General features: G+C 34.9%; 1 protein-coding gene across 1 annotated transcript in view; it reads left to right on the top strand.

The window, feature by feature from the left end:
- Nucleotides 1-26,581, top strand: part of GBE1 (1,4-alpha-glucan branching enzyme 1) — a 274,655-nt gene that overhangs the window by 49,679 nt on the left and 198,395 nt on the right. Inside the window, 1 exon segment of the mRNA XM_010356067.2 lies at nt 7,311-7,480. Coding sequence (XP_010354369.2) covers nt 7,311-7,480 — 170 coding nt within the window.

Below are 26,581 nucleotides of genomic sequence, written 5' to 3'. Positions count from 1 at the left end.
TTATCTCATTTCCATCAGTGTTATTGAATACGTTGTGTATCCATTATTTCACATGAAAGATATTATGATAAAAAGATTAGAAACATTATTACATTTGATTTTCAAAGCAGACTTATAAAGTAAGTTCCATTATTCTTATTTCAGATTAGAAAATTTAGTTACAGTTGGGGAGCAGTAGGATTAGGATTCAAATTCAAACATAGTAATTATAATCTTAAACCTAACTCTAACCATTTTATCACCATTCCCTAGAAAGAATCAGACAGATAATTGGTGCTCACTAAATATTTGTTCATTGAATACTTAACTATGTGCCAATATTTTACGTACTAGGAAGATATTAGGGTTCAAACTAGGTAATTTTCCCACTCTGTGTAATTTCAAAGCAAAGAATTCCATTTAGTTTAGTTAAAAGGAAAGAATTACTTCAGAATTACATTCTGTTTTCTGATTGTCTTTATCAATAACTTATGTAACACTTTCCTACTCCTTGCTTTCTCTTCTACGGTCTCCCATACGTAACAGAGAATATCTTCAAGTCATAGACTTTGTAATATCTTTTATCTCTATATTCTCAGTGACTAGCATAGTACTGGATGTACAGTACACTCTCTGTAATGCTTGTATAATAAATAGATGGATTTCACTATTCCTTGTCACCTTTGCTGAAACAGTTTCATTTCTAGTGTTTTCTGATAGATGAAGTGAACATTGTATGCCAAGTTGAATACAGATTGGAAATGCCACTGAAAATTTATGTAGGATTTTGAAAGTAGATGCATTTGGTTATTTGATAACATTTACATTTTAAAAATAAGAAATAGTTTTCAAAAATAAGAAACCATGTGTACCATGATGTCCTTTAAAAAAATTCTTTTCATTGCTCACTCTTGTATAACAGGAGGATCTGCCAGTATCTGTGCTTAATAGTCTACTTAATAAATACTTTATTAACTTATGGACTCTGCCTAGTAAAATTCATCCAAAATTCATCCTTCAAACTGCTCCCTGTGAAACATGTCTCTGATCACATCAGTTATCTCCTCTGTAAAGTTTTTAAGGATTTTGTTTTTTATTCCACATATTATCTGATTGCAGACACTCTTTTTCATCCCAATTGGCCACTGGAATACTCCACTTTCTCCTGCTCTGACAACACACAGCCAGTCGTCATGTCATCAAGAAGCATCCAGTTTTTACACATGTAATGCCCTTCTCTGTCTTTTCTCAAGCTGTCAAAAGATATTACTCATCCTTCAAGATACAGCACAAATGCCAGCTACTCCCTAAAGCCTTCTCCCAATCTCTTCTTCCAGTCAAAATCACTCGTTCTTTCCTGGTCTTGCTCATTCTTCTGTGAGCACTTACTTATCTCAGGCCTGTCCTGTCGTGAGTTGGACAGTGTTTCCCACTGCACAGATGAACGTCTTACAAGAAGGATCTTGTTTTATGTAACAATTATTAGCACACAATAAATATGTTTATCCTGCAATAAGTATGTTAGGGTATTTTTGTTGAATAATTGCCCTGATTGAGGAATATAAAATACTCACTTTAAAGTCTCTAATGCTTAACCCTCATTTGACAGCCTTAATGTATGAATAATTTTATAGATTTTGGTTATTTTTCACTTAAGAAAATTTCCGTGAGACACCTGCAGTATTTTCAAAGATTGAGTTGAAGACCTTTTTCATCCTTCCAAAGATTCTCAACTCTCCACTCCTTTAACCCTATTTCCCCCCCTTTGAGCTATTAAAAATTTCTCTTGAACTCTTACTTCTGTGCTTTTTCTTGCTTCTAATCCAAGTCTCCCATAGGAAGCAAATGACAAAATAAAATCTTAAAAATAAGCTATTAAGAAAGGATTTTCTTCATGGGTTTCTTGGGTTTCTGGCCCGCTCAGAAGCACTTGAGAATGGATTCTATACCCAGTACATATCCAGGGAAGGGATGATCCATCTCCACTGACATATCTCCTGTGTTCACAGTCCTGTCTGAAATTAGAGCTTCAGTACTGATCTAGGACGAACCAACTGCCTTCCAGGAGAGCAAAGATTTTAGCTTGTTTCCTTTTTTTTTCATAACTATCTAAACTGCCCCCCGCCCCTCCTCCCCACCCTGGGTAGTCTAGTCAACTTCATTTTCTTCCAAACTTTCCATAACTCATATGTTCAAATGAATTTGGAGTGTGTGATATGTATTATGTGTTGGTATATTTGTGTTTTTCTATTCCAGGAAAAAAATGGAAAGCATTCTTAAACAGTTTTGGAACTTGAGGGGAAAAATCGTAACATAGCTAATAGCTGATATGTGTTTTAAAATCTAAGCAAGTGTAATAAGTAAAAGAAAATTGATAAAGTAAAAAGTACACTATAGTGTTACCACTTCAAGGTAGAGAAAAGTTCCAGCTACCGTTTATTGAACACTGTGGGGAATGCTCCTACTGTGTTTCATTGATTCCTTACAATCCGTGAGGTTCCCTCGAGCCCCCAGTTGATGTGTTAAGAAAATCAGGAAAAAGGAGATGAAGGGACTTGTTCAGAGTCACATATGGTGTATGTGAGTCAGGACTTGAAAGTAGACTATTTCTGGAAATAAAGCTAATATCAGCTATCCCTGATTCTCTTAATTATAAGATTAAATTAATTAAACATAATTATAAGATTAAATATAATTATAAGATAAATTACCTTAAGAGTAAAACATAAATAACTTTCTTTAAAAGTGAAATATGACTTTTAATTTGAGATTTAACTTGAAATCTACCTTTTGTGATTAATGATGTGATGTCCTTATTACTTATTACCTTCTTGATCTTGGACAATTTATTTATTTATGTTTACCTCTGTCTCTTCCTATGTAACAGAGGATTTAAAACATTGATATAGAGGTCACATCTGATAATTTTTATAACAGTTCTTTATATCTATACAAAATGTTAGTTCCTATACTAATTTCATTTTATCTTCTTGGTTACCAAAAATTTGACCTAGTTTTTAAATATCCTCTAAATTCATTGCAAAATATTAAGAGAGATGACTATAGTAGGAGAGGCCACAGGCATGATGAGCTTGCTGTATCCTCAGGCATTTTCCTTTTTGAGCCACAGTGATTTCAAAGTGCAGTGTGTATTTCTGTATCAGAAGCTGTAGGGCTGACCTTGAGGGAAGTCAAGATACTTGAAGTAATATAATGCTCTAATCGTGTTTCCATTGAAATTTTACTAAATGGGACGTTTGAAAATACTTTAAGAAACTTTCTTAGAAAATGATTGTTTTTTAAACTTAAACTTTACATAAATCTAAAAGTTTATCGTAAGGTATTATACCAACATTGAAAGTAAAATGATTACATTTGTTTACCCTCCCAACGTTATACCTTTTTGGGAAATCAGTCGTTTTCCTTTTATTATGAGGGTGTATGTGTGTGTTTATCTTTTACCCTGAGTTCAATTTTTGTTTTGTTGATTGTTCCACAATGTTTGATCATTTTATTGCCTGTTATTACTTATATAATTTAATATGGATTAGCATTTCCATATTCCAAGAAGTATAGCTGACTGATATCTGGAAGAGGTTAAAAAAAAACCGCACACACACAGAACATTTTCTCGTATAATTTAAAGAGTTTGCATATGGTGTTCCATCAGGCCTGCATATCTACTTTGCTTGTCTAGGTAAGTATTTTAAGTGTTTTGAAACAGTTGCCACTGTTTACATTAGGAAGAGTTCATAGAAAAATCTGTATTTTTTAATGTTCTCGAGTAATCACATGACTGGACAAAATGTGCTACGTAACAATGAGCTGTAACTATTAAATAGAGGCTGTGCTTTTAGATGAGGCTTGTACCTTCCATCTCAACAGTTTCTGCTTTGTTTTCCTTATTTTATCATCAACTTTGCAATTTTGTGTTTCCTGTGTGTTGTCAGCTCCTCATATTTGTTACACCGGCCTGGCTGCTTTGGGTGGTTCAGTTTATGTCCCCTTGAATAAAAACTATCTTGTGAGACTGGGATTATTTCGGGCAGGATTCCGTATCAGCATATTTTGCCCTACTTCATTTTTTTAATGGTTGTCATATAATTTATCATTTGGATATTCCACAGTTCATTCACCTAATTTCCCATTGTTGCCAAGGTAGCTTATTTTCCGTGGTTTTGTATTATAAATAATGCCATAAAGAATAAATAGTATTGTATACATAGATGTCTTTGCATCTTTGTGTGACGTATATCCAAAGGACAGATTTCTAAAAATAGAGTTACTTACTTGAAGAGTGTGATTTTGAAATTTTCACAGCTGTTGTCAAATTGTTTTCTAATTGATACTTCAACCAAGAGCATTTGAAAATGTCTTTTCTCCTGAACCATATCCCATCCGTATAGACTATCATATGTTTCTGGGTCTTTTAGGTGGAAAATTGCATTTTGAAGTTTAGGTTTGCACTTCTTTAGTTATATATGAATTTGATCATTGTTTGTAATGTTTATTGGCTACCTGTGCTTCATTTTTCATGAACACTTGGACTTATTTTTAAAATATTAAAGTTTACAAGTTTGATCTCTCTGTAAGTTCTTTGGTTTTAGTGATCTACTTTTTATGACAGACTCATAGATTTCAATGTTTTATTGAATAAGCTATCCTTTTCTGACTGTTTTGAAATGCCCTTTCATCACGTATTGAAGTTTTACTTTGGCTTAATACTATTTCAGAAACTCGGTTTTGCTCCGTAGATCTATTTCAGATGATTTAAGTTCCTCAAATTTTATAAACCTAGTTTTACATACTCGGTAAAATTCCCTGTAACTATTATATAAAATTATGTTGCTGTTTTAATTATGTGAAAAATTATAGTTTTAGGAAAACTGTACTTCATTTTTCTTTAAATGGTAGTTATTTGTTATACATAAGTAGAACAGTGCAATGGAGAAAGTAAAAAGAAACGTCACCAAAATAATCCTAACTGATATTAAGGGTATATAATTCTTGATATTTTTATATGCCTATCTTTAGATGGAAGGTTAGAGAAAATGCTTGATAGAAATACTATAATGAGACGTGAGAAAATAAATGTCTGTTAACTTTAATTTAAACAATGAAATTAAAGTGAAGTGAAAAGAAATTATTGGAATTCATATACAACTTTCTTTACTGTAAAGTTTTATTTCAGTGCTCGTCTAAGATTAATAAAGACATGAAAGAGTATAATGATGACAACCTTAAATTTTACTCTGTGTTGAGTGATTCTCTGCTATAAAATTTCATCCTCCTTTCACTCATCTCTTTTTTTAAATATAATGTTTTTACTTTGTCAGCTGAGATCCCTTTTCATGATCACATTCACACAGTTCCACGATTGTCTAGCCAAGGTTCTATATTTAAGGAGTCAGTTCTTAGACACACTCCTACAATAACTGTTCGTTCTTGTGTTTGTTTTTAATTTTTAATTGCCATTTAGAAAAATGGAAAGTAGCTGATTTTTCTTCAAGAATGGTTCATTAGTGTCATTGACTAAAACTCAATTTTAAATTTGACAATATTTAAAAAAATTCCTTAGATATGAATAGAAACTTGTCTTCTAGGATATTCCTAGATTACTACTTTTCCTTCTTAGAATTGTGTGGAGTTGGTTTTATCTTTTGGTTTTTAATTGATGTTGCCTTTTTCTGCCTGGTTGTCTATAGACTCATTTCTTTTATCTTTTGAATTTCAGTTGCTTAAATTGGAATATATTTTGTGTGTGTTTGTTTCCCAAACTTTTCTTAAAAAATTGTATGCTCTTTTTAATATGCGGATTTATTTCCTTAGGAAAATCGTCCAGTTTTATATCATCTATGTTGATTTTATTTAGTTTTATTTTTCAGTCAGCAGCTATCCATATTTGGATCATATTTTTTTTTGTCTATGTTAGGTGTCTCTTAGGTTCTCTTTAATATATTCAAATTCATTGTTTTTCTTTAATTATTTCAATTCTCAATATTTATTCATTTAATAATTTGCTATTTTTGCTATACTATGTACTTTTTTTTTGCTGAGTCTAAACTTATTCATCATTATCTATTGATATACTTTATTCCTCCATTTATTTCGTTAAGTCTACAGTCTTTTACTTTTCATTCTCTTGTCATATAATCTTTCAGCTCTTATTCTTTTGAGTTTATTTTTAATTAAGTTGTATAATGTGAAACATTTGTAAAAAGGTTTCTATGTAGCTAAGTTGAGATATTGTTCATTATTCTGCATCTCAAATTTTGTATGTTCCCTGGATATCCTAGATATCCTACCTAGATTCCTGCCATCTTTCAGGGAAAGATTGCTTACCCCTGAGGGTATGGGGAGGTATAGAGAAGCCTATTGGCTTGTATAGTATTGTATACAATATTGTATACAATTTTGTATAGTTCTGGAACCTTCACTTCTGACATAGAGCACCTGCCACATGGTTTACTTCTCCAGTTTTACCAAGTTTTTCCTGGTTTGTTTCTTACTGGATATAGGGGATACTAATGAAAATAGGGTAGTAATTTTGGTGTACCAGTACCTGATCCAGGGGAACTGGGAGAGGGTCAGGAGCAGGCATGTGCTGTTCTTGGTCCTGCTTAGGAATCTGTGATTTCTTCTTGTGGCCACTGGCTTTTGTACTTTGATATGATGTATGTTCTTGCCATGCTTAGTTGCTTCAGGGAAGGAAAAGGCTGCAGGCCAAATCTGGCCCACCACCTGTTTTTGGAAATAAAGTGTTACTGGAACACAGCCACACCCACTCATTAACTTTTTGTCCATGGCCCCTTTCATACTTCAGAGACATCCTTGAGTAGCTGTGACAGAGACCATATGGCTGACAAAGCCTAAAATATTTGCCGTCTGCCCCTTAACAGGAAAAGTTTGCCAAACCCTGCAGTAGGCTAATTTTCTTTTTCTTGCTGAATTTTGACTGTGTTATTTCATTTCCTTAGGAATCAGAGGAGAGAGATGTAGAGATTCTGTTTCATTACACTGTCTTGACATGGAAGTTGCTATAATGCTAGTTTTTAAAAAATTCATGAAATAGTATAGCCATCATATTTCCTCTCTCATACCAGTGCTTGAAGTTACCAAAAATGCTACTTAGATTAGCTCAGTTTATTTTAAATAAGACTGATTTTATCCTACCAGGTAACCTATACTAATAAATGAAATTATTTATATTATTCCTCTTTAATAATGTCCTTTTTTTCCCTAAATAAGACTAAAGCAGTTACTTAATTACAGTAGCTTTTCTAGAAGACTATTTGATTTTCTAACTTATTTTCTTTCACACTTCTTCAAAGGTATAAACAGTTTAGCCAAATTTTGAACAGCATTGGAGAAAACGAAGGTGGTATTGATAAGTTTTCCAGAGGCTATGAATCATTTGGCGTCCACAGATGTGCTGATGGTGGTTTATACTGCAAAGAATGGGCCCCAGGAGCAGAAGGAGTTTTTCTTACTGGAGATTTTAGTAAGTACTTGAAAGCATTGAACTAAATCGTGATGTCTTATTAACTATTTAATACATATGTTTCTTATATTTCATGTATTTAACCATACGGACATTAATGATTACAAATAAATATCAGACTTTTCAGATAGAACCTTGTAATTTATTAAGCTCTTTGTGTGGTGCAGCTGTTTCTGTTATAATGTGATACGTGTATTCTTGACTTTCTGTTCTGTAAAATCATGTACTAGAAATAACAAGGATTTTGAGAAAAATGCTATTAGGAAGACAGCTCCAAATTTACTCAACTTTGTTAGCAAGCTATGACAAAACAAGTAGCAATCCAGGTAAAAATACTGGCATAGTTAAAGCTCCACTAGCATTCACACCTGGCTGGCTGGAATCATAGTTCTTGGATCCTCTGTATAGCCTTATACTCTTTTCGGAGACTTCAATAAAAGTAGATACCTAATCTGGAGAGTAACGTCCATCACTCATTTCTTTTTTTCCTTTACCTTGTTTTAGAACACAATGGGAAATCTCTTCTCAGCCTTGTCATTTGCAATGTTAGCTGCACTACACAGAGTTAATGCTATGGAAAGCAAAGTCAGATTTCTAGCTTAGAGTCTGGTGGGAGGAAGGACTGTAATGTAAATAACTGTAATACAATCTACTACGTTTTATTCTTGAAGGGTAAATACATTACTAGAATGATGACAAGGAAGAAAGTTCAGTTTTGAAAGTGGAATAACTGGAAAAAATAGGCCTTGGTAAATGTTCTTGATACAAGGAAAAGGAATATCAAAATGATTATAATCCTTTAATATCATAGAATGGTATAATATTTAAAATTTGATTTCACTGGGCTCAAAAGTCTATATGCTGTATTTTCAACTTTTATGGCATTTTAGAAACAGCAAAACTGTAGGGACAGAAAACAGATCATTGTTTTCAGGGGTTGGGGTGGTGGGTAAAGGTTGATTACAAAGGGACATGAGGGAACTTTTGGGGATGGTGAAAATGTTTCATATCATGATTGTGGTGCTGGTTACCTGACTGTATGAATTAATCAAAATTTATAGAACTGTACATGTATATAGAACAAATTTTGATGCAATGTAAATTATTCTTAAAGGAACTTGACTTAACAAAACTTTGGGTTTTACATTAATATGCATTGTCTAAGACAGCACTGTCCCACAGAAATAAAATGCAAGCAACTTATGTAATTCAGAAATTTTAGTAACAATATTAAAAAAGTGAAAGGAGAACAGTATAATAAAATTTAACAATAATAAATTATATTTACCTAGGATATAAAAATATTATCATTTTAACATTTAATCAATGTAAATTTTATTGATGAGATTTTTATTCTTTTATTATACCACATCTTTGAAATCTGGGTACAGCAAGTCTTAATTCAGATGGTAAGTTTTCATTGCAAATACAGTAATCTTTCAGTATCAATGGGGGACTTGTTCTACAACTTCTCGTGGATACCAAAATCCAAGGATGCTTAAATCTCTTGTATAAAATGATGTAGTATTTGCATATAACCTAGATGCATGTTCTCTTATACTTTCAATTATGTCTAGATTATTTACAGTACCTAATACGATGTAAATGCTGTATAAATACTTGTTATACTATATTGTTTATGGAATAATAACAAGAAAAAAAGGCGGTTTCAGTATTCAGTGCAGATGCAACCATCCGTTTTTCTTTTTCAAATTTTCAATCTAAGATTGGTTGAATCAGTAGATGTGCAACCTGAGGGCGGACTGCACTTAATTTAAATTTAAGTTTAATAAAATTTTCAGTTTAAAAGTATGTTCATATACCCAGTTTTTTTCCAAAAAAAATTAAGAGGTTTCCAGTAACTGACTTGAATAACACTTTTAAAATTTAAATTTAATAAATTAATTAAGATGAAATAAAATATAAAATTCAGTTTCTAAGTTGCACTAGCCTCATTTCAAGTGCTCTATCACCTCTTGTAGCTACTGGCTTCTTTACTGGAAAGTACAGGATCTAAGGACTGAAAATAGTTCATGGTGTAGTCCCAAAAATTAGAAGTGTCTGGGAAGTTGTTGTAAAATTTCATGGACACTTTTGTAAAAGACCATGAGATCTAATAATTCAGATTAGCTTGGTCTGGTGGTGATTATTCAACGTATTTTGAGGATAAGAGACTACTCACTTAAATAATGTTTGTTATTAATAATTTTTCTTTTACATAAACACAGGTATTTCCCCATCTTCTCTACGTCACTGCCTTGACTTTTTGTTACTAGACCACTTAGAAATCTGCCTATAATCAAGGCATTCTATTTTGCTAGTTTTCTTTTTTAAAATTCCAGGTAGAGGTTGAGGATATTGAGAATGTTTAAGTTAAATTTTTATGTAAAGATACCCAACTACTATAAGAACCACCATTAATATCTGATAGTTGCATTTGGTCTCCCTACCCCCACATTTATAATGAAACCCACTTAATAGTTTCTATAAATATAAAAATATAGAAAAGGGACTATATGAAAACTAGATTTGTGAACTGTCATAATGACTGTTGCTCATTATTAGAAGTTGTGCTGTATGTGTTTGTAGAATTGCATTTAAAAATTGTATGTTCTTGGACTTAATGCTTAAATGTTAAAAGTACAGTAATTTAAAAAATATTGTGTAAATAGAAAACTAAAATTACCCGGCCCATATTTTTATTGCAAAAATGTCCTCTGTTAACTTTTTTTCCCAATTTACATTGATTTTTAAAATTCCACTCTTTATAAAGATGTATTGCATCATTTAAAATTTCTCCATATCCTTGTGATAACATTCATTTAATGATTCTCAGTCAACAAATATTTAGTAACAAGCAGCAGATGTAATCAGTGGGCCTTTATTTTTATTGAAGAGATAAGCAAAGACTACAGTAAATGAAATTGTGATAGAAAATAGTTAAGGACAGGCAGTATGTTGGGAAAACTTAAATGTCTAATTTATTTTCTTTTTTAGATGAAAGGATGTCTCTTTTTATGCCCAAAGTCATAGGATCTCAAAGTCTCTTTGGGAATGGGATCTCAACTTTTTTTCACTAATGGGCTTTGACTTTCAAAAACAAACAAATCAACAAACAAGCAAACAATTTGAAAATTGTGAGTGGAGTCTGAATTCTGAGCCAGTGATGCATTTAGAAGGTTTCTTTGTAAAAAAAGATATACACATGGGTCAGTGTGACTTTAGCGAACACAGAATTTTTATTGTGATGACAACCTACATGAAAATATACTCTTAGACAACTGAATTAACCATGCCTTACACACACACACACACACACACACACACACACACACACACTCTTCAGGGATTCGTATTTCATTTTTCCCTTATTAACATAAAATCCATTTTTTCCTAATAATAGTTGAGCAAAAAGAAAGATTTTTTTCCTTTTTTTTTTTTTTGTACCTACTGACCTGAGACTATTTTAGTTACAGGTACGTAGAATAATCAAATACAAATGCTACTTAAGAAATAAATTGCTGGCTGGCCTTAGTGGCTAACATGTGTAATCTGTAATCCTAGCACTTTGGGATGCTGAGGTGGGAGGATCACTCAGGTGTTTGAGACCGTCTTGGGCAACAGAGACCCTTTACCAGAAAATAAATAAATAAATACAAATTAAAAAAATAAAGAAATCTTCATGAATTGGTGTGTAAAATAAAACATCATGGGATTTAGAGTTCGAAAACACAGTTGAGTTCTCTAAACAATGGTTCTTCCTCTGGCTCATTGGGGTTTAATGTGATGATGTTTGTTTTAACTGTCTAACTAGTTTGCTCCTAACTAGATTGTGAATGTGAGAAATTTTGTACCTTAATCAGTGCTACAGAAATGTTAATTGGCAAGATTAAAAAAAAAAAAAAACTCTTACTTGCAAAGGTCTTTTTATTTATTTCAGAAAATTACTATTAATTTCAAAAGGCAGTTGAGCCTTGCAAAAGTAAAATAGTGTGTTTTGCTAAAACTCAGGCAGATTTACCATCCACATTTTAAAACACTACTTGGAAAACAGCTTCACTTTAAATATAGTACATATATTTTTCTTTATTTGAGAGAAAATACAACAATCATTTCTTTTTCTTCCAGTCATTTTTAAACAACTACTTTTTTTTAACTAACAGCTGCCACAGCAACCTAGAAGGATGGTGTACATATATTGACATTCATCAGGATTGGACTTTTACCACTGAAAAAGTATTTCTGGTTAAACTAGAAACTTCTTTAAAGGGCTGAGATGAATTTCTAAAACTTTGAATCATCTGCAATACAGGAAAGACCCATTCTTTAGAAAATTAGATGTGCTTTAAAATATACTTGGAGTTTTGGTTCTAAATCATGTTTATTGCAGGTTGCTAAATAATTGAAAATAACTAGCTGCTTTCCAGTATCTAGATGATAATAAGAGAGAAAGGCAGTAAATTACATATGTCAATATAAAATAATTGGGTTCCTATTTGCTATAACGGAAAGCATTTCATTTAAAATTACTGAGTATGGGAGCTAGGCACCTTTCAAATAACCTAAATGTCTATCACTGATAGACTGAAAGAAAGGAAAAAAGAAACAAACCCTGATTTTTATGCCTATAGAAAAAGGAACCACTGATATTTTTGCAGAGTGGGAAAGATAGCAAGAAATTTTTACCTGTGTTTTTGGGCCAATTTTGTCTGTAATTTTTTTTTTCAGTTATATAAGTTTTCAGTGTCATAAAAGCCTTCATATTTCTTAATCCTTCTTGCTCTGAAACCGTGCTACTCAACATGTGCTCTGCGGACCAGTGGGTTCTACGAACTGTGATGTGTTTTCAGTGATATTATCAGAAATTGGGAATAAGCATTTAGGAATGTTGATAGCAAATTTGGCAGGTTCATTTTATTTCTGTAGAATCTAATAATTATAATACAAAAATTTGGGCTTGAATTTTAAGACTTTTTTCTTTCAGTTTTTGAATAATTAATTTTATTTACATAATTATTAGTGTATGGTAAAATTAAAGTGTTTTAAGAAAGTTAATTGGTACATAATCATGGTCTGAGAAACACTGATATGAAAATTAGTGATCATTATTTATTGGTTTAAAGCCATTTCTGGTTCAAGGGTGTAATTCTGATACCAGCTTCTTTTGGATTTTCTTTCTTCATCTAATCTTTTGTGTCTCTGTTAGTCAGCTTTCACTGTGGCATGACATTTTACAAACAACTCCAATGTTTTGATGGCTTACAACAACAAAGGCCTCTTTCTTGTTCATGTTGGTTGTAGTTGTCAGCTGTGCCTCTCCCACAACTCTCAAATTCACTGCAGAATACAGGTTAATGGAGTAATCCCAATATGGGGATACACTGATAACATCAGAGAGAGAGAAAGAGCAATGAAGAAACTCTGGGATGGCTCTAAAAACATCAGCTTAGAAGTAACGTATGTGATTTGCACTTACATTTCATTAGCCAAATAACATGGCCAAGCCTTATGTCAATGAGGCATGGAAGCCAAATCTTCTTTTATGGGGAGGCTTGTGATGGTTAATACTGAGTGTCAACTTGATTGGACTGAGGGATACAAAGTTTTAATCCTGGGTGTGTCTGTGTGGGTGTTGCCAAAAGAGATGAACATTTGAGTCAGTGGACTGGGTAAGGCAGATCCACCCTTAATCTAGTGGGCACAATATAATCGGCTTCCAGTGAATATAAAGCAGGCAGAAAAATGTGAAAAAGAGATGAACCTAGCCTCCCAGCCTACACATCCTTCTACCCTGCGGGATGCTTCCAGCCTTTGAACATCAGACTTCAAGTTCTTCAGTTTTGGGACTCGGACTAGCTCTCCTTTCTCCTCAGCTTGCAGATGGCCTATTGTGGGACCCTGTCATTGCGTAAGTTAATAATAAACTCCCCTTTATGTATCTACCCTATTAGTTCTGTCCCTCTAAGAGAACCCTGACTAATATAAGGCTCATGAAAAATTGGGAATAATAATGTATGACCCATCTTTGTAATATACAGTGTCAACTTCCCAGATTTTTTGATATTCTAAATATCTTACAGTCTTTGTGGGAAGAGAGTTGTTTTGGCAGGGTAGCGATCCAGACGGATTGTTGAGAAGATTTCTTGACTTGTGAACTCAGATGGATCTTCAAGGAGTGTTTTGTTGGATAGACATTTTCAACTCCCCATGGGTTCTCTGTTAATGCATTTTGGTCGTGTGGCTTCCCTTCAATTAGGTTTACTGGAAATTTTTCCTAGAAAGAAAGTTTTTGGAGGCAGTCTTGGGATTCTAGATATTGTTTCTTTTGGCAAAGTGGTAGCAAACTACAAGGTGCAAAAAGAAGGCTTTAGGTTTGTTAACCAAACCAGTACCTATGCTGAGAAGTGACCTCATTGACGTGTATGAACCTAAAGCAAGTATTCAGCAAATATTGTTTTGTAGAAGGTTTTTCAGTACTTCCTTTGGCTTTCCAGCCTGATGTTGTTGCTCTCACCACCTTAATCTGTTTTACCTAATGGATTGTTCACTTTCAATGGAGTATATGTACAACAGAGGTTTACTTAACCAATCTCAGTTTACTAGACATAGTGAACTTACTTCTGCTTAACAGATTTCACTGTAAATGCTGCTGACTGATTCCCAGAGAATACTGAGCACAGGTAGTAGACTATAGTCTACTACTACTTTCTCCCATACCATTCTGCTTCTACCAATTATATCGTGTATCAGGTTTCCCCCCAACCCCATCAATGCTATTTTTTCGCATTATAATTCTATAACATAATTTTACATAAAGTGATGATCTATGAATGTGACAGGAACGAAAGTTACTGCATATTGGGAAAATCTCAGTAAGGATACGTTGTAAAAAGTATTTTGAATTAAGTATGCTTAAGTGAACTTAAAAAAAAGATCTATAAACCTAGTTGAATTTTACATGTAGATTATTTTACATGAGTCTTTTTGTTTTCATTCATTTTTGTCCATAGGGAGTTGGGAATTATAAATGTTGCATTGGAGATGTATGTTCATACAAGAAAGATGTTCCAAAATCCTTATCAGAGGACCCAGACTTTAGTTTTATGTGACAAGATGGGTGAATGTATATTTATATTTATGTTTTAAGTTAAAATAGCATGTTTACTATTTTGTGTATGTATATACGTACTTTACTATTCCCTCTTTTAACTAATATTTTCAACATATATACCAACTTCTGGGCCCAATTGTGCTGGGTCGTGGAGCTTTGTTATAATGCCTAATGGGATTATTTTTACTGAAAGCATCTTTACCTTCTGGGATTTTAGGAGATTGCTGTTAGAGATCTGGTGGTGTTGTAAGATATATATACATATCTATGTCTATATCTCTGTATGCCTAATATATATTATATATAAAATTATATATATGTAATATATAATAGTCATATACCTAATAGATATCATACCTAAGATATAATACCTACAATATAATATATAATTATATATATTAGGTTTTTATCCATGGGTCCTGGCTCATAACTCCCGTATCTCTTGTTACAGTCTTTCGTTAAAATGCTGGGTGTGTTAGCCTTTAAGGGCAGGCTTCAGGAAACAGAATCTTTCTTCTGCCTAACCTTCCACTTAGAGTCCTCCAAGGCAGGACTCTAATCTTTCCCCACCTTTCTGATTGTGTTTGCTAAGACTCTACCCTGAGAGGGTCCTGCTTCATACCCTGGGGGAGGCATACTTCCATAAAAACCCAAGAGAACTGGATTCTAAGAGCTTCCTGAGAGCTGAACACCTTGGGGTGGCTTGCCCGGAGAGGGCGTAGAAATTGTCTGTCCTGGGCCGGGCACGGTGGCTCACGCCTGTAATCCCAGCACTTTGGGAGGATCAAGACTGGCCAAGATGAGGTCAGGAGATCAAGACCATCCTGGCTAACATGGTGAAACCCCGTCTCTACTAAAAATACAAAAAATTAGCTGGGCATTGTGGCGGGCGCTTGTAGTCCCAGCTACTCGGGAGGCTGAGGCAGGAGAATGTCGTGAACCCAGGAGGCGGAGCTTGCAGTGAGCCGAAATGGTGCCACTACACTCCAGCCTGGGCGACAGAGTGAGACTCCGTCTCAAAAAAAAAGATGTTGTCTGCCCTTTCTCCCATACCTTACCCTATGCATGTCTTTGTCTGTATCCTTTGCAATGTCCTTTATACAAAACTGGTAAACGTAAGTAAGTGCCTTCCTGAGTTCTGTGAGCCACTCCAGCAAACTAATTGAACCCAAAGAGGGGACCATGGGAATCCCAACTTGAAGTACTGGAGGCCCAGGCTTGTGACTGGTGTTTATTGGTGTGAGGGGCAGCCCTGGGGACTGAGCCCCCAACATGTGGGATCTGACCCTGTCTCCTGGTAGATTGTGTCAGGATTGAATTGAAGGATACCCAGTTGGTGTCTGCTGCTTGATGGTGGGGAGAAATTCCCATATCTTTGGTCACAGAAGTCTTCTTCTGTGGTGACGATTGTTGTGGTGTCAGAGTACAGGAAAAACATGGTTTGAGAGTTTTTCCTGGTACCTTAATGCTAGAAAGTGGATTTTGAACTGTGTACCATAAATAGAAATTTTCTAGCCGCATATTGCTTTTAAAAAATATTCTGTTCAAAATTTCTGCTCTGTAGATAATACAGGGCTTTTTGTTAGGTTTCGGTTTTGGTATTTCACTTGTAGTTAATGTCTGTAAAACTACCTTGTGTATGGTTGTTCTTTAGCAGTTGTCTTTAAATTTTCATAATTTTATCTATCAAGTTGGCTTTGTGAAGCTCACCATTTACTTACACAAAGAAAGTGCATTATTCATATTCTCTTATCAAGTTAGATGTTTTCTTAGAGAAGTGATGTTCTATTTTATAACAGTCACATCGAGCCCCAAGTGTGACTGATTACAACTTATATCAACATTTTTTGTATCTTGATCACAACAAAACTATTCATTTTAAGTTCAGATTGCATTATTCTAAGAAGCTGTCACTTATGATAGACGTTTAAGGCAGTTTCCATTTAATTTGTTGATAATTTCTTTCTTATGCCACGGGTAGCTTATCTGAGTATCATTTTGCATTGTGAAGAGGTTTACAGAAATGTGGTAAATCTGTCACAGGTGTACAGCATTGTTTGTTTTGCTCATCCAGGCAGTTGTTTCATGCAGGTGAGTTGGAATTCACTGACTAGTCTTGACGCTTGGTCTGATTTATTGTCAAGCTTTGAATCTGTAGCTCTCTCTTCATATCATTTTCCTCTTTTCCCTATTACTGTCTTGTATTCTTTATATTTTCAACCCCTGTTGAACTATTTTCTTTTGAGAGAAAAACTAGAAGTACTTTTAAGCTTGAATAGATCTTGGGGGGGCGGGGGGAAGGAAACATTTGCTTCTTTGTATTATAGCTTGCCAGTTCATCATGTAAAACTACGAAAGTATTCATTTTAATTATGACTGCCAGAGACTCCCCCCCCCCATTATGGACTCCTGAAAAAATGACTTAGCCATCTTACTCGCTTGTAAATCAGTGGCAGAATTGCTTCAAATGTGTTATTTAGCGATCAGGAAGGTGAAAATAATACCGCATTTCTTTTCAGCAATAATGAATGACCTTCAGTATGGATGCCATTGCCTTTTAACAACCATGAACACATAAGTGAGTTTTAACCCAAATCTTGCAGGACTGTTAAGACTCGCTTTTTGTATTTATTTCGTTTCTTTCTTTTTCATTTTAATATTTTAAAAGTTAAAGGATATTCATATAACATTCACTCCTTTAAAGTACACACTTCAGTGGTTTTTACTATACTTTTTATGTTGTGCAACCATTTTTACTGTCTAGTTTCAGAACACTTCCATCAGCCTAAAAGAAACCTCATACCCGTTAGTAGTTAGTTCCAATTCCCCTCTTCTTCCTACCAGCCCCTGTCAACCACTAATCTAGTTTCTGTCTCCATGGCTTTGCCTATTCTGGACATGTCATATAAATGAAATCATACATGTGGGTTTTGTGTCTGGCCTCTTTCATTTAGCATAATATTTTTAAAGTTAATCTGTTTTGTAGCATGTAACAGTACTTTTTATGGCCAAATAAAATTACACTGTATGGGTAGTCCACATTTTGTTTATTAATTCCTCAGGAGATGGTCATTTGGGTTGTTTCTATTGTTTGTTGTGAATTATACTGTTATGCAAATGTGTGCACACATTTTTGTGTGGATGTATGGTTACTGACAAGGCCAGTCCCCTCCAAAAATGGGGTCTTTCCATGTTTGGCGCTGCCAAGCCAATATGCAAACTTAATGTGGGTGTCAAGTAGTACAGGCTTTATTCAGTGGCTGTGGAATTGAGAAGAGGGAGCTTGGCTCACAAATCAACTTCTTGAGGGATGAGGGGATTAAAATGTAGTGTTTTTCTAATGAAGAGATTCGACATTAAAAGCAAAAGGAATATTCACGATTTTTCTGGAAGTGGACGGTGAACATTTCAGAACTGGAGTGCTGCCTTTTTTGTCCTTTTATGGCCTCTTCCAGTCGTTGTCGTGGCGATTGTGAACTGTCATGGCACTGATGGGGGTGCCATTTAGCATGGAAATGAGATTATAAGGAAGCCTGAGGTCTTTTTGACGTCCTTCCATTGGCTGTCTTGGTCCTAACCAGTCTCAGCTAGTCTGGCTACAAAGGAAACTGTATTGCAGGCATCCTGTTTCTTAAGGATAAGCAGAGTGAGGGTGGGGTAGAAATTCAGCTATGTCACATAGGCATTACACGGGGTAACAATATAGTTTTGATTCTCTTGGGTTGTCTTGATTATTGATGCTGTTTCCAAATTCATATATTTTGCCGTGTTGGTCATTTCCTTATTTGCACTGTGATCCTTTCACTCATCCTTCTCTGCCGTCCTCTCCACATTTCCAAGCTGCGCTCCGGTGGCTTCTGCTTCTGTTGAGTTGGTTTTGTGGGTAGCACTAGTGGAAGACTGGAGAATAGACGGAGCAGGGGAGCTGGAGGATTCTCCCCTCCTCCTTTGCTCACTCTTGCAGTCTGGAGTAAGGCTGTGCCTCTTGAAGCAGCTGTGTCAAAAGAACATAAATCACCAGAGCCATTTCTGATTTTATTAGCTTCTAAGTGACCCCTACTTTCTTTAAATAGCTACATTTGTACATACTGTTTTGTATCTTTCTCTTTAAAGAGGAAGAAAAATTTTTGGTTCATTTGTTCCTCTCTCCCACCTTCTCCCTTTCTCCCTCCCTTCCTCCTCCTTTTCCTCCTCTCTTTTTCTTCCTTCTGTACCTCCCACTCCTTTTCTCCCCCCTTCCTTCATTTCCTTCCATCCTTCCTTTTTCTTAGATATCGCTTTGATCATCTTAATCCTCAGCAAGCCTAGTAACTAGTGTTAAAAAGAGTTTCAGGCTTACAAAAAGGCTCTGGGTTCTTAGGGAAAAGAAGATGGTACTTTATTTCTTAATTCACATGAAGCAAGAAATTAACTTTGTAGCAATTAGCACAGACTTCTAAAATATCATAAAACAATTTATACATGATTACCAATACACCTAAACTCTAGACAAGTAATATCAAAGTTTTATTCTGTTATTTTTTTCCTGTAGTTACAGGATATAATCTTAAAATAAGGTGCTTACTCTGTTTAAAATTGTATTTTCCTCCAAATAGTGTTGATATTCACATCTAATTCACTATACATATAGTTTATATATATATGATATATAGGTGGTTGTGTATGTGTGTTTGTGTGTTGCAAAAATCTGTTAGGGTTCTTGGTATTAGAAGACTATATGAAAGATCCAGAATTTAAATTCAATAGCTTGTTTCTCATCTACTCCTGCTTTCCTTCTCTTAAATAACAGTATTTATTGAGTCTCTTCTGTGTGCCAAATACTGTGCTAAGTAAGTCTTGGAAATTCAAGCAATGCACAAGAGGGACAATAACCTTCTCACCTAGCAGAGGAAATGGATGGTTTCTTCCTAACCAGCAGTCATTGCCTGAGTTCATATATTAATACCATTAAATTGAAATTTTGATGTTATTATAAGTAGTTGTGGCCATTATGATTTTTTTATATAAAAATAGATACATTTTTATAAAGATATGTTAGGAAGTAATTATAAATGGATACTTTCCTAAGTACTTTCTAAAGTCAAAAAATAAATCTTGGAATATAATTTAATAATGATTATAAGCAATATACTCCTTTAGGATACTGTTTTTTGAGGATTGTGTTTGATTGCGTTTTTTTTTTTTTTTTTTTTTTTTTTTTTTTTTGGTAATATTTCATGTGTTTATTTTTAAACCAAAACTGTTGAACTGAAAGTTTGAGGTATATTTCCAGAGAATCTGTAATTGATTTAAATGATACATGAGACCTTTTTTGTCAAGCTGATCTGAGCTAGAAAAAACCTCTTAGAATAGCTGCATTTAGATTTTAATGAAACTAGGCAGAGAGGAGACTAAAGTGAATTTCCTTTTTAGTCTTTTAAATGAAAAAGTGCATCATTTGTCCTATATATCTTATTCATCATCAGTCATAGCAAAGCATTCATTCCCATGAGAGAGATAATGGAGTCAGAGCCGAGAGGAATGGAAGATTGTCATTCAATGCAGATGAGTTTTAGTAATATTCTTATCGTGAAAAATTGGGTTGCAAAACCTTAAGATTTAAAATTAAGTTGCCATAGATATATTTAATTAAAAGTAGATTGCTTTAACCTTTCTTTAAGTTAGAAATAGGTTTAAAATCTTAAATTAAATTTATAGTTTGTATTGAACTTGTATTCAGTACTTGCCTTTAATAGGAATTCTTTATAAAGTTTAGCCCAAAAAAGGCACATTTTAATTGAATTATTACAATGAACACATAAAGAAAGTTTCTGAAAGCATTTTATAACAGTATATTGGATCAAAATATGGTTCACTTTTTTCCTGATGGAGAACGTTACCAAACTTAACAAACCAAACTAAAAACTGAGAGCAAAAGGGGGCTCTGCATTCTCAACTCCTAACACCTCGTTAGCACATCTAGCTATATTTCCTGGTGTTTTAATGTTTTCACCAGATGGGGTGGGTTTTTATTCATAATACTGCCCAATGGACATTGTTCTTCTGAAGTGAAAGCATATGAAGCATAAAGTTACTGAGGTTGAAAAGCAAACATAAATGAGACTGTGTATGGTGCACATTAGTTGACCAAATTGCACACTTCCCCTTTATGTAATCATTTTAGGTTAATTAGAAGAAATTAGAGGGCTCCAGACTTATTCTGTGATCCTATCTGATTGAGCACTTTTAATCCAAGGCATTAAAAATAAAAATATGATGAATATAGAAGGATGTGTGACCAACTACCAGTCCTCACTGTACTCCTGGCTCTGCATCACCTGGTTTCAGGATGTGGGTCTCCCTTGCTGTGAGAAGATGCTGAAGTCTGGGCTGTGTGGGTCATGGCAGTTTTGCCACCCGAGTAAAGTCATAGGAGTAGGCATGGGTAATAAACTTCAGAGCAATTGCCACAGCCCCAATCTATGATCACACCCTTGGCTCCTGTCCGTCAACTCGTTATAGATCCTTTCCTCTGAGAGTTACTAAGTCAGAAGTGGGGTTTTCTCTTCTATTGGTTTACTTTTGCCTAAGATCTACCCAGATGAATAATAATATTACTTTAGGTGCTTGATTCAACTGTACTATTTTATTTACAAAATTAATTATTTATTATTTTTGAGACCTGGTCTTCCTCTGTCCCCTAGGAAGGTGTACATGATCACGGCTCAATGCGGCCTCCAACTCCTGGGCTCCAGCGATTCTTCTGCCTCAGCCTCCAGAGTGGCTGAGACTACAGGCGTGTGCTACCATACACCACTCATTTTTATTTTTTATAGGGAGGAGTGTCCTGTTATGTTGCCTAGGCTGGTCTTGAACTCCTGGGCTTAAGTGACCCTCCCTCCATGGCCTCCTCCTGCCTCGGCCTCCTTGGGCTATAGGTGTGAGCCACTGCATCCAACCAACTTTAGAATTCAAACTTTATTATTAATTTTTTAACGATTAGGTCATGCTGACTAGCATAACGTATCTCAGAGTAATTGTACATATTAAACCAAAATAAACTGTTAAAAGTTAAGTCTATTTACTATAATTTTCATTTCATTTTTAAAGGAAAAGCTTTTTTATAAAATAGTCCATTTTTATTCTCCTTTTTCTTCCTCTTCACTGGATGAGGAATCACAGCCTGAAATCTCCTGTAAATATATTATCATTAACTGGAAGGAAATTGCAATGTTATAGAGTTGTTAATCTTTTCTCATTTAAGATCAAGATTCATTCACTTTCAGAGGCTGAACAAGAAGGCATGGTCATGTTAGGCATACAGAAAACTGGAATCCATTGTTGTTGCAAGCAGATGGATTATCCTCATCTGGACTTTATTTTGTTGCCAATCTTCATCATCAGCCATATAGGAATAGCTTTCTGTGTGCAGTGCTTCATAGGAAATACAATGAAATGAAATTTTGTGTGCTAGAGCTAGCATAGTTCCTAGAATCTAGTATGTTCACATAAATGTTTCTTTACTAATTCATTTTTGCTTTGTGTTAGTAGGACTTAGTTATGCTGACAGACAATTGTAATGTCTAGCATGGGACAATAATATCGCAAGACAATAAAGAGAATCATAAATAAAATGAGACAACAATAAGGAAAACAGCAAGATGATAAAGACAATAAAAAGTGGAATAAAATAGAAACACAATAAATGGTTTCACCCTTTTATTAAACAACAAAACAGCAAAAACGAGGATTTCCATCATTTAAATTTGTGTTTCATGGTGATGAGGCTGTTATGGAATGGCTTGGAGTTATTCATTCTGTTAGGATAAGTGCTAATGATATCTCAATTAATTGATTAGCAAATGTTTCATAAATATGTTGGAAAAATTTACTATTGTAGTTTTAAACAGGCACGTACATGTAACTATAAAATAGTGAGTAGTTCTGGTAACTGTTTATTTAATGCACATTTATTGTTTGCTGTGTGCCTGACCCAGTACCAGAGCTGGAGGAGTATCTATCTGTCTTACTGCTTTTTGGTCGGTGTTTTTGTATCTAGCTCTTCCTGTCCTATTGGATTGGTAGTGTTACAACTGAGATGTAGTTTATTCATTTCTTTGGGAAGCTTAATAAGAGGAATTTAGAGACAAAGTATGCACACACAGAGTTAGCACTGAGGGGATGTACATCTGAGTTGGGTTGGTGTTGAGTGTCTAGCTGATGTCGGAGAACTGAAGTCCACGTTATTTCTGGAGGACACAGTTATTTCTGGCAGGACTTCACAGTTGTGAAGATCTTCCTGTGCTCCTTAGAAACCTGGGGTAGGCACAGAGGACGCGCAGAGTTCTCTGTCTCTAGAGCGTTCAGTTTATAACGTTTATGTAGTGGACCTCTTGTTGCATGACTTTTCCTTCTTCAGCTAAAGACAGGGCCTTGTCACACAGCCACAAAAGATTAGGCTCACAGACAATGTGAAGGGTGAGTAAGGCACAGTTTTATTGGGTAAAAAGGGAAAAAATGGGAAACAGGATCCTCCACAAAGCCAGAATCCCTGCTGGTGTGCTTTGAATTGAATCCCTGGTTCCACCCAGGAAGAGGAGGGGCCAGGCTCCTCCCCACTGCAAACAACACTAACATCCCAGCAGGAACATACCACAGTGCATACTCCTCCCAGGGCGCAGACTGGTGGGAGTTTCTCTGGGGACCCCTTCCCCGCTGGCTGCCTCAATATGGCCAGTGGTCAAGAGAGGCTGGAAGAAGCTTAGTTCAACAACTGGTAGAGTGGACTCGCCCGCCAGTGATGCGAGGCTGTGTGTGAGATGATGACGTAGGGCCTTGCAGGCTATTCTATGAAGTAGTTAAAAGTGACAAAACATTTTAATGATTTTGTTTCAAATTTAAGCGTTCTTAAAATCTAACAGTGGAGTAGTTAAGGAAAATATGACTATTTACTTAGTTCGACTTTAAACAAATGGCTATTACATTAAAGACCGAAAACATGACAATTGTTGGTGGATTAAATGTTCTTTGTTTTAACGGAATTGCCCTAATGGCAGTCAGATTTATTCTTGGATATGTTAAGCCTCCATATAACTTGCCAGTATTTTCCTAGAATCGGGTCCCTGATTTCTGAAATGAGAGTGAGGAAAGATGTGAAAATTGATGGCCTCAAGCTTTTTAAAATCCAAATTGAAACTTGTACTACAAAGAGAGAAGTTTAACCTGAGAGTTTATGCCTGTATCAGCATGACATAGAGTAGCAATTGAAGTTTTCTTACACCCTACAGATCTAATAAACACATTGGTTCATTTAAAAGTGATTCAATTTTCTTGGATTTTAGATTTCAGAAAAAAAGGAACATAGTCTAATAAATTATGTCCTATATGTCTAATAAATGTAGAAATTACATATAGAGGTTTATTTTAGATGCTGCTAATGTTTGGGCCTAGATAATTTGGCATTTTGTGAATTTTTAGATTAATAGCCTATTGAACATTTTAGAAAATTCCTCTTTTTAAATGGTGATATTTAATATGTTGAATGGGTATAGCTCATATACATAATAGTGATTGCATGTGTAATTTATATATAGTATTAGATATATATTATATATATTATTTTTGGCATTTAGGACATAAAAGAGAAAATTAAGATCTGTTTTAAAATACAAGTAAATACATTCATGTCATTCATGTTTTTTAAAATTACTGTAATTTTGCTTTTAAATCTCCGTCTACATAATTTGGTTAGTGACCCATACTAATTGAAAAGATTAACAAAAGGAACTACTTAGATGTTTTGTGCATTTTAATCATTTATATTATTTGCTAAACCCAGGTATAATTCTTATTAATGTAATCTTAGTGTATAATGGAGTCTTATTAAAAGAATACTATTTATGCTCATTTGCAGAACTGAAAAGAAATGTTTTTTTGGGGTGAATTGTATTCTTTATTACATGTTCAGTTGCCCAGTTAGCTTAATATGATCTTCATTTGGCATAAAAAGGTGAAAATTTATTTTAGTAAATACTTGTTGGGTACTTATTCTGTGGGTGATTCTGTATTAGGCTTTGGGGTGCAAAGAAGAATAAAACTTGATCCCTACCTTCAGAAAGCTGGCAGTCAAAGAAGGGAACAACAAATCAATATAGACAAATGTAGTAAGTGCTACATATAAACAAATGTATTAAGTGTAGTTAGTAAGTGCTATGGTAGGTGTAGGTGTAGGCTACTGTGGGAGTTCCGAGGGAGTTATCACTCTTAGTTGATACACGAGTCGGCGATATCCACAGTAGTGCTTAGTAGCACACTATTTCCACACTTTGTGTAACAGTAGTAAGAGTTTATTTTCCACTCATGCATCTGTGGATCTGCTAGAATGGCTCTGCTGTTTTAGAGGTTTTGATATGCTTAGGAAGAGTGATGGAGTAGCAAGCAAGGTTTTTCGGTGTGGAATGAGGCTGCTGGTGAGTGATGAGGAGAATTTTGGAAAGCATTATCAAACTTGATTGTGTGAAAGGTATAAAGATTTGCTGGGGCAGAATTGTTCTGTTTGAAACTCTGTGATGCTAAATACTCCGGACGGAATGGGGCGTCTCCATCTACGATGTTTTGTGACGTGACTACTTTTCTTTGATGCTACTCCAGACCCCTTGATCTCTTTTTGAACGTTTCATCTCTTTTGAACTTTGAGCTTCCACCATGCTCACCTTGTAAACCTATAATGTCTAATTTTTTTCTCTGCTTTTGCTTAGCTTCTGGGAACAGTGAGGGAATCACATAGAGATGTGAACTGCTGCTTCTACGGATTCATGGCCATCAACATTTCACAGAAATCATTTGCACACCCCGAGCCTGCTCTTTCTTACTTTCTGCATGGTAGCCATTTCGGTTTCACTACTCTCCTCAGAACCCCTTATTTTACTACCTCCTCATTTTTCATTCACATAATAGTTACCTTGACTTTTCAGAGAAAAGAGAAGCCACCAGAAAGGAAAATTTTTGACTTCCCAATCATTTTCTGAACAATGTCTGTGTGTCTCTATTTATCCTTTCCTTGTGCTTTCAAAAGTTGGTAGAAGAAATTACTGTCACAGATCCATACTTTGAATCCCATTTTGTTTTGTGTCCTTAATATTGTACATCTGTTTACTTCTTCTTCTCCCCTCAGCCTCTCCATCTGCTGCTTTAGTTCCCTCTGCATATAAAGTTGCTCGTCATTCTTCTTCTCTAAATATATTAGAATGAAAGACAATACCTCTTTCATTTCTCTGTCAGATTTCTAGAATGAGACCATAGACTATTGGTTACAAAACCTGTGTGTGCATAGCAAACATTTAGGGAGCTTATGAAAGTAAAGATCCACTCCGGGATCTGATTGACGGATCTATAGTAGAGTCTTTATTGTTTTCGAACTTTAAAGATAACCAGCTTGGGGAACTACTGTAATAAATGAATATGTATTAACATGGGTGACACTGACTGTGTAGTATGTGACAAAAGGTTACAAAATTGTAGGTTAAAAGAAGTATGTATATACTTTTATGTATATTTTATACTATATAGACAACATGCATATGCATATAAATATGTAATAAAAATGAGAAGATTTTATACTAAGGCATTAATAATGTAGAGGTGGATGTGGTTTGAGTATGTTTTTGTGTCTTTAAATTTTATTTTATTTTATTTTATTTTTGAGTCCGAGTTTCGCTTTTGTTGCCCAGGCTGGAGTGCAATGGTGTGATCTTGGCTCACCGCAACCTCCGCCTCCCAGGTTCAAGCTACCTCAGCCTCCAGAGTAGCTGAGATTACAGGCATACGCCACCTCACATGGGTAATTTTGTATTTTTAGTAGAGATGGGGTTTCTCCGTGTTGGCCAGGCTGGTCTCAAACTCCTGACTTCAAGTGATCCGCCCACCTCAGCCTCCCAAAGTGCTGGGATTACAGGCATGAGCCACTGCTCCCAGCCAGTGTCTTTAAAATTTATCTCTATATTTTTTTGCAT

Source organism: Rhinopithecus roxellana, chromosome 1 (genome assembly GCF_007565055.1).
Source record: "Rhinopithecus roxellana isolate Shanxi Qingling chromosome 1, ASM756505v1, whole genome shotgun sequence".
NCBI classification, from domain to species: Eukaryota; Metazoa; Chordata; class Mammalia; order Primates; family Cercopithecidae; genus Rhinopithecus; species Rhinopithecus roxellana.
The sequence above is the reverse complement of the archived record's forward strand: the minus strand, read 5'-3'. Positions and strand labels throughout refer to the sequence as shown.